The sequence below is a fragment of the Accipiter gentilis genome, chromosome 9 (assembly GCF_929443795.1).
Source record: "Accipiter gentilis chromosome 9, bAccGen1.1, whole genome shotgun sequence".
Lineage (NCBI taxonomy): Eukaryota > Metazoa > Chordata > Aves > Accipitriformes > Accipitridae > Astur > Astur gentilis.
The window spans coordinates 1539093-1548445 of record NC_064888.1 but is presented as its reverse complement, the minus strand read 5'-3'; the positions used below and the strand labels follow the sequence as shown (position 1 = coordinate 1548445).

General features: G+C 60.8%; 1 protein-coding gene across 1 annotated transcript; it reads right to left on the bottom strand.

The window, feature by feature from the left end:
• Positions 1–6651: 6651 nt before the first annotated feature.
• LOC126042859 (RIMS-binding protein 3A-like) lies at positions 6652–8727 on the bottom strand. The gene has a single exon (XM_049810592.1). The coding sequence runs from the start codon at positions 8725–8727 to the stop codon at positions 6652–6654; it is 2076 nt and encodes a 691-aa protein (XP_049666549.1).
• Positions 8728–9353: the final 626 nt, after the last annotated feature.

The window sequence follows — 9353 nt, the reverse complement described above, 5'->3', positions numbered from 1 at the left end:
CTTCCCAAGGCCTGGGAGGAGGGAAGGCATCAAATCCCCAGCAGCAGAGAGCTCCTCACCACCCCAGAGCAGCTCCCCCCAGCTCTGGGACCAAGCCCAAGCTGTCCCTTTGGGATCCCTGGGGAACCTCTGCTCTGCCAGCACGCAGCAGGCACTGCTTTGGCAGGGAGAGAAGGAGGCAACGGGCTGGGAGTCCAAGGGATGCCTTGGCACACCGCTCATTCCAGCAGCAGCAGCGCCGAAAACTCTTTTCTGTGCTGGAGTCCAGTCCCTCCTGTCACCTACACAGAGAGGTCGTTTTAAAGGACAGCAGCATCTTTAGCCTGGCAGCTTTATCTCCAGTGCCAGTCTTGAGTTTCCATCAAGCACCCAGAGGCTGTCACAGCAGATGGAAATTACTGACCCCCCCGGAGTGGGGAGTCACTGTCCACAGTTGTCACTTCTGTGACAGCCTTGTGGCTCAGGAGTACCAAACTGGCCTGGCTCCCCACACTCCTTGAGGCTGGCCCAGCACAGCGCCCTGTGAATCTCCACGGGTACCCCAAAGGGCACCTGACTCCCTTGCGCCCAAGCGTGAGTTAGCAAGCAGATGCCAAGCTGCAGACATGTGTCTGCCGTTGAATGTACCGTCAGAGTCTCCAGAGCAGTCTGACAGTTGTGCCGCTCACAAGTGGAGGAGTCCATCCCCAGGTGGTCGTTTCCTGCTCTGTTTAGTTTCTCCACTGAGCACCTCTGAGGGTCCAGTAGGTTTCTAGGGTGTCTTGGGACCACTTCTTCACACAGGTGCCAGGTAGGCCAACAAAGGTGATGCTCACCTGACTCTGGTCCTTGCAGAAGAGGGAGTGCTGATCAGGGTGTGAGAGACTGAATTGTGATCTCAAGCTATTTGTCTCAAAGATTGTTTGTTGCAGAGTCTGGACTGTCATCTCAAGCTGTTCATCTCAAGGATTGCTTGCTGTGATGAGCCACTTATCCCAGAGATGGCTTGTTTAAGCAGGGCACTCCTCTGTCCATAAGGACGATTATCAGGCCACTGAGGCATCCAGGGGAGGAGACAGGCTGGAGCCGGCAAAGCATGCAGGAATGTGGAGACTATCATTGTCATGGAAACTGCAGTCTTTGAGATAAGGTACTGGTTTCTGGTGTTGATCACGCAAAGGTCATGTGATAGCTGAAACCTGCAGCGCACGAACAGTGCGTGAACAGTATGTATGCGCGTGCATCGGACTATGCCCTACAAAAAACCGTGGAGACAAGCCGTGGTGTGCACCCATCACCGAAGAATTGAAGATTGAGGACCAACTGGATGGGATGCTGCTGGATCCATGGTGGTGACTATTCTTGCAACTCTATCCCGACTGCTTGCTTAATTTCTGCCTTTTCTTCCATTCTATCCTAGCGCGACTATTTTCTACTTTTGATAATAAAAGCTCTTTTGGGTGTACGGCATTTGACCTTGCTTGTGTCTTAATCTTGCTCTTGAGATCATAGCGACACCCTCCCCGACATTGGATCGGGACACAGGGATGGAAAAACCCATTGTCAGCCTTGGCTGTAGTGACCATGAAAGAGCGGGTGAAGATTCTTGCCTCTTCAGGGGACTTTTGGTGGGAATCCTATGGGCAGCAGCAGTCAAGGGCACCAGACCTCAGTACAGCTGGTCTTTCAGGCCTAGGGCCACCTCTGCCTTCCACGGAGGCACCCGGAGTAACCCCCTTGGAGGAGCTCTACACGTCTGTGGTCGGGACGTCCATCCATGAGAGATCTTCAGCAGAAGGTCCCCTTCCATCCCATAGTGACCTGGGAAGCCAAGTCACCAGAGGGAGGGCTTGCTTTAGTCTTGCTTGCAGACCTTGCGCTTAGACAGCTCTCCAAACTCCTTGTTTCAGTATCATCCCTCTCTCCGCATCTGCCCTCTTGATTCAGCTAAGGATGTCATTCTCCAGCCTGAGGAGCAAAAAGGGTCGACCACAACTCTCCTCCCTCCTCTGCCACGCCCAGCCTTGGAAACCAGCTGGCAGCGTTGTGAGCGATAACAAGGGGTGGGAAGTTTAGGCAAGGGGCACGGGGAGGCATGGCCCTGGTGAAGGCTGGGGCCTGAGACAGCATTCCCAGAAACAAGCATGGACATCCCTCCCCACACCCTCTCCTCCCTCCACCCCCGGACTAGGCAGGCAGCCCCAGCTCCAGCTGTGCTCCTCTAGCTCCAGCTGTGCTCTGCCCCTCGCCCTTCACCTTGAGGTGCAATGGGTGAGGAAGCCCCCATGTGTCCCAGAGCCTTCGGCCCTTGGATGAGCAGACTTCCCCTCAGCCCTCCTTCCTTGCCGGAAGGCCCCCACCCGTCTCTGCTCCCTGGGGCTCAGCATGATGGGGCCAGACCACGGTGGGAAGGCAGGGAAATCTGCCGGCCATTGCAGGGACACCCCAAGTGAGGTGCAGTTTGTCCTGGCCTCTGGAGGGATTTCTGCCTGAAGTTTTGAGAGCAGCAACAGGGACCACCACATCTGAGCGATTCGCCCATGGTGCCTGTTCTGCTCCCAGAGCAGGGAACGTGCCGCAGCCCAATCTCTGGGTCCAGCACCCCAAGAGCCTGGCCCCCTCCCAGCCCTCCATGCACAGGCAGAGCCTGGGGACCCCTCACCTCCCACAGAGGTGGGCTGGCACAGTGAGACAGTGCAGCCTGGCCATGCCCTGGGGGACCACGGCCGCGGGAGTAGGGCCGTGCTGGCCTGGGGCTCCTGGGGGCACTGTGCCCCCGTGGGAGCTGGTCCTCACCTCCTGACCAGTGTCACAAGCTTCTCACCAGCCCCTCACCTGGCCCACAGCTTGCTCCTCTCCCATGAGTGGGGCAGGAGGGGGCTGCTGGGGGAACCAGGTTGTCAAGGGTTAGCCTTGTATTTGCTCAGAGGAGAGTATGCTCTCTAAATAGCCTGTCTTCAGCAGCTGCCGGGATTGCTGTTGATGTTGTCCCAGCTAATAAAACAAGCTAGCAGGCAGAGCTCAGCCCCTTTGAGCTATTGCTTACGGGAGCCTTCCCAATCCACACTTTCATCTGTTTGCCTGGCCTGGCCTGACACGAGAAGCCTCCCCCAAAGACATTTATCTCCAGGGACTCCACTCTGCAGCGACCTCTCTCCCTGTCTCTCCGGCTTCTCGGTCCTCTGCTTTCTTTCAGGACATGCAGCTGAAGCAACGCACCCGATCCCTGCGAGCAGCAAGTCAGCGGCGGGGAAACAGGAGTTAGCAGCAGGTCTGAGCAGCTCTGCGGGGTTGGGAGGAGGCTCAAGCCATTTGAGGGCACTGCACAGCCCAACATGCAGTGGGCCAGGGCTCATGCGTGCCTGGACCCGACCCCCTGCAGCAAGACGGGTTCCCTCCGAGCCCCCCTCGTACAAATGCCTGCCCTTGGAAAACGCCCAGCTCAGCCGCTTGCCCCGCGCCTGGCACACTCAGCTCCCAGGACTGCCGGAGCCCTCGGCACTGCAGGTGCCCAAAGGAAGCTCCTGGCCCCAGCACCAGGCCTGGTCGCCGGCGGCGTAGCCCACCTTCTTCTCACATGGGTCAGCACAGGTGGGGAGGGCTGCCAGTCTCCTCCCTTGAGGCGGTGCTGCCTCGGATCGGTCCCCTCGGCTGTCACTGTGCCCTGGTTTGGGGCCCGCCCTTCCCTGAGGGCTGCCTCGGACTGGCCCCAGGGGTCAGGCTGCCCAGGTGCGCCTGAGGTGATGCTCTCTGGGATTGGCCGCCTGCTGCGGTGTGCTGCCCGCCCTCCCCTGAGGCAATGTTTCCTCCGATTGACTGCAGGAGATTGCTCCTCCCATCCAGTGATGGGTCAGGCGGCTTATCAGTCACCGGTGCTTTGCTCTTGCCAGCTGTGATTGGTGGAGCTGGCATGCCCCGCCTCCAACCAGCACACTCCCGGCAGGGGGCCCAGCTTTTTCCCCTCTTGCCACCTTTCCTGCAGGCCTCGAACCTTGACTGGTGGGTTACCCATCGATCACATGCCTTGCCCCCGCCTCCTCAAATGCGATTGGCTGTCCTGGGCCCACTGCCTCCCCAGGGACTGCTGGGTGGAGGTTGCCAGGCAACGAACTCCACCTTTAGGGCTGAGAGCCTGGGAGTGGAGCTGTGGGCCCCGAGGAAAGGCTGGGGGTCATCAAAGGCGGGTTTGGACCCTAAACCCAAGGATTTCGGCCCGAAACGTGAGGCTCTGGGCACCGCAAAGGATAGGCGCGGTGCTACAGATGACGCTGGGGACCCTGCGAAGGAGGGGAACCTCTTGGTTCCTCTGCCCTTTGCCCCAGGGTGCCGTGTGTGGGGCAGGACTCTGGGCTCGGGGAGAGGGAAACTTCCTCTGGCTCACGGGCAAGGCTGTGCCAGCCCAGAGCACGCAGGAGGTTGCCACCTCTGAAGAGCGGGACGAAGGAAGACTGGCCAGCTTGGCCCCTGCCGGTGCCCCCGCCACAGCAGGAGCCCCCCTCAGCCTGCTGCTCAACCCAGAAAGGGGCTCCGTTCCCGCTTACTCCCTCACCTGTACCAAGGAACACCTTTAGGAAGGACGGGGCAAGGCGGAAGCATGTGCTTCGCTTGAGCGAACTTTGCAGAGCGTTCCGTTTGGATCACGCGTGTGGTGGGACCCGCGGGACAGGGGGCTGAGGCTCACGTGGGCTCGCAGCCGGGCCAGCGTGCACAGCAGCCCAAGGGACAAAACCACGTCTCTGCTGGTGGCCTCCCTGTGTGGAGCTGCCCCTGCCCCCTGCAGATGTGCAGAGGCTTGCTGGGCGTGAGGAACAGCACCAGTGGGGCCTGCCTGGGTTAAGGGGCAGGGGTCCGATGGGCCAGCCAGATGCTACTCTCCGTCCCTCTGCTCGGCCCCTGTGCCATTGCCGACCCTTTAAGGTCCCCCCGCCATTCCCCACTCGTCCCCCAGTGCCCCCCTTCCGCCCCCTGCCCACACACCTGTAACCTCCTGTGACCCCCTCGGTTCCCCCCAGTGCCCCCGACTCCCCCCAGCGTGGCACTGGGCAGTGCCCTGGGGGGTCCCAGCGTGACGGGACGCCGGGAGGGCGAAGCCTGCTGTGGCGATACGGTCGGGGCTCTCCTGGGCCGTTCCCTGCACCAGCGCGGGCTGGTGCTGGAGGTGGTCATGCCGCGGTGGGAGGGGTGGCGAGGGGATCCCCATGGGCAGTGGGAGGGCACGGCAAGGCCCCAGGACCCCCCGGGGAGACCCCTGCTCTGGGGTCTGTCCCGGCATGACTCCATTGTCCCCAGCCCGGGAAGATCTGAGAGGGGCCCCGCAGCTGGCAGCCCCCAGCCTCGGTGTCACCCACACGTCTCACCAAGCTGTCTCTCACAAAGCGCTGCCCACTTGCTGGGAGCTCCCTCCGTCCCAGGAGCCCGGCCCAGCTCAGGAGCAGAGGACCAGCCCAAGGCTTCCCTTTCTCTGCCTCTTCTGGGCTCCCTGGAGATGTCTCAGCTCCTGAAAGGCAGCGGAGTCACCCGTGGGGAATGGACTTTTTAGCTGACTGCACTAATCGCCAATTGTCCCTCTCTAAAGAGTGGAGAGAGAGCGATTCCAAAAGCATGGTTTGTCCTACCAGAGCGCAGATGTCCATGAGAGGTGTAGATGTTCCCCTCTGGGCACGGATATTCTTGGCCCATAACAAAAAAGGACACACAGGCAGTGACGGGGAGGTGTTGGTTAAACGCTCCGGCTGGGCAGGGATTCAGCCGAAGCAATGCAGACATCTCATCCCCAGCTGGAAGCCCGGGGGATGAAGCAGGATTCAGATCCCCCCATGCATCCCACAGACCCACAGTGTTAAGGGATGTCAAGACTGGCCACCGCTTCCAGGCACTGCAGCCAAGGACCCCTCCTACCATGCCGCTGGAGCCCAGACCAGCACCACCAGTACAGTCCTGCCTGGCTGCTGGAGCCCAGCCCGGTGCCTGGGGATCTGGAGTCTTTGCCCAGGCTGAGGGATGCAGCTGCCACTTTTCCGCTTGCAGGTGCAACTTCTAGCGAAGCTGAGCACGCATCCCAGAGATGCACACGCACAGACACACCTGCGGAGAGGACACTGACACGGCCAGTCACCCAGACGAGGCGCTGCCGTCGACAGCACCCACATGGAGGACTCACGTAAAACACAGAGACAGCCATGTCCCCTCCTCCTCTCGGGCTGCCAGAGACAGGAGGTCACCAGTGCAGGCACACACACAACACACTGTGCGTTCACAAGCACACGCATGTTCATGGATCCCCAGAGTGCCGGCACAGCCTCTCTGCCCTGCCAGTACCCCTGCCCGGATTCCGGCCCCCTGGCCCACCCCACGAGTCGCCTACTTGCTGACTGGTCCGTCTTGGTGCTCCCTGCAAACGCGCAGCACTCACACGTTTGTGCTGCAGGAACCCCACAGCCACCCAGCACAGACCCTCTGCCCACCTGATATCCCAGCCAGGGCCCGGCTGCACTGGGACCCACGCCGGTAGCTGGCACCCAGTCCACCCACGCCAAGCCCCCCAGTAGCTGGCACATAGTCCTTTCCGTACACATCCACACAGGATAGAGAGTGAGATTGTGCAGAGAGATCATTAGGACAAGATTTAATAAGAACATATAAGAAGACAGGACAGACAGCATCTGTGTCCTGCTACCAGTCACTTGTCTCCGGACAGACTCCGGTGTCGTCAGGTTGTCCGTCATCTGAAACTTCTTCAACAAGATTAGAGGGGACGAAGCCTCTTGTGCCGTCGCTCAGCTCTCCCACGTACCAACCGTCTTCATCCACGTCCCCAAAGACGTACACGTATTGCCCAGCAACTAGAGGAAGCTCTAGTTCAGGCCGCTCGTTGGGACCACTGAAGGGATCGTAGCTGTATCGAGCTATGAATGCTCGCAGCTCCGCCGGTTGTTTTCTCCTAGCCGCCAGGAGGATGGACTCCTTGTCTGCAGCCCCGTTAGCCTGGCGCGGCCTGGAAATGATACGCTTGGATCTTTCTCTTTCCAGCCACCCAAGTTCCTGAAGTAGCTGCTGGTGTTGCTCGTTTAGCTTCTGATACCAAAGCAGCTGGGCTCGAAAGAGTTGCAGGGTTTCTTGGTGTTCCCCGTGTGCTTCTGCCTGAGCCCTCGGCAAACACTTGCCTTGCTCTTCTTTCCTCTGGAGCGCTAACTTTGTCTCCTCGAGTTCCTTCTCCAGCTGTTGACTCCTTTCTGCCATTTCTCTCACGGCTTCCAGTTTGCGCTCTGCCTCTTCCAGCTGGGTTTGAAGACAGACCTTCATTTGGATGGCAGCATCTCGCTCCGCTGCCACTCGCGCCAGTTGCCCTTTCAGGTCGGCATTTTCAGCTCGAACGTGTTCTGTCAAACCCATCTGCCCACGGAGGCGAGCATTTTCTTCAGCCAGGCGGGTGTTTTCACTTGTCACCTCCGAGAGCTGCACCTCTAACTCCTCGCCAGTTCGGCTGTGGGCGCTCCCATGACCAGAGGCCTCTTCACCTGCAGCCACTTGGGCCTGAAGCTCCTCAGCTGCCTTCTCGGAGAAGTCATGCTGCTTGTCTTGTGCCAGCAGAGCTCCAGCAGGCTCTGCCATTTCTCCACCCCTCTGCTGAGGAAGCGATGCCGTGCACAGTTCCTCAGTGGGGCTTTGGAGGGGCAGTGGCACTTGAGTATTGATCAGGCAATCAGTGGTGGCCTGCAGTTGCCTGGATCTTTCTGCCAGCCGCGAGGCGAGGGCAGCTAGGCGAGCACTTATCTGCTGCAGCCTCTCTGCCTCCTTGCGCGCTTCTGGAGAGCCTTCCTTTTTCAGGAGGCGGTTCTCCATCTCAAGGGCACTCTGTTGCCTCTCCAGGTCTTCTAGAAGGCGCCGCAGGCGGCTGTTCTGCTTCAGGAGCACCAGGTCTTGCCCCTCTGGCACCTGGAGCTGAGCATCTGCCACAGCCTTGCATGTTGTTTGCTGCCCAGCGCTGTGGCTTTCCGGCGGTCTTTCCCGGGGTGCCGCCGGGGCCTGGGGCCCTTCGCTGCCAGAGGAGCAGGAGCTCTGCGTCTCCTGATGGCCCTGGTGCCCAGGAGGGCCTTCGGGCTGGGCCGTGCAGGGGGAGGCAGGCAGCTCGCCCTCGAACCGCTGCAGGATGTGTTTGAGGAAGAGTCTCCTCTCCAGCTGCAGCTGGTTCTGGAGGTGGCGGATGCGGGCGGGCTGGTAGCCATCCGTCTCCCACTGGAGCTTGCTGAGGACGTCCTGGAGCTTGCTTCGGGCCTCCCTGCCGCTCTCGCTGGGCCTCACCATCTCCTCGGCCAGCTGCCGCTGCAGGTCCCGCGTCTGGTCAACGGCGGCCGTACATGCCTGCCGCAGCAGCTCCTGTCCCTCGCGGAGCTCAGCCTCCTTCCAGCGCAGCAGCTGGCGGGTCTCTGCCACCCGCTGCCGCTGGTTCAGCTCCTGCAGCCGCCGCACCTCCTGAGCCTGTCGCTGCTCCCACTCAGATTGGAGCCGCTCCGCCAGGAGCTGCCGCTCCCTCTCCAGGGCCGCCTTCAGCTCCCGGGTTTCGGCAGCGAAGCAGCGGCGCAGCTCTTGGGTGCGGAGCCGCTCTTCCTCCAGCTCAGCCTGTCGCGCTTCCCGCTCCCGCCTCTGCTCCTCCTTCTGCGCGAGGCTGCCGGGGGCTTGCGCCGGGCCCCGGCGGGGCAGGGGGTGGCTGTGCGCCACCGGCCCCCGGCCCGCAACGCCCCGCGCCATGGCGTCGGCCACCAAGCGCTGCTGCCAAAGGTCACCGACCTGCCAAAGGTTGCGTTCCCTGGGTCTGCGAGGGGCGGCAGCCCCCCGAGCCCGTTGCAGCTGCTGCCTCCCTTCCCTGTGCGGAAGCAAAGACGGCAACTGCCACGGCCCGGGTGGCCGGCGTGGCCTTATATACCCGTCCCGGTCCCCTGCTCACAATGAGGGGTGGGGCAGTATGGCCTTCTATGGCATGGCCCGGCCCCGAGCTCACAATGAGGGGTGGGGCAGTATGGCCGCCTATGGCATGGCCCGGCCCCCTGCTCACAAGGAGGGGTGCGGCATCTTACGTAACAACATACCAAAAGACAAAGATGTCTCCCGAGACATGGGCAAGAGAACTCGACCAACTGACCTCTTCCGTAGAAGTGGGTTTGCTGCTAGAAGAAACCAGGCCAAACTGGCTGAAAGCGGCAAAGTGGCAGCAAAATTGTGCAAACTCGGCTAATGAACATGCATTAAGCATGCTTGCACGGGCGGGGTCGCATGTACAAACGCTCCAAAGCGAATGGTAACAGGCGATATCATGGCCTCCTTCTCAGATATCAGGGAAATCTGCCGGCCATTGCGGGGACACCCCAAGTGAGGTG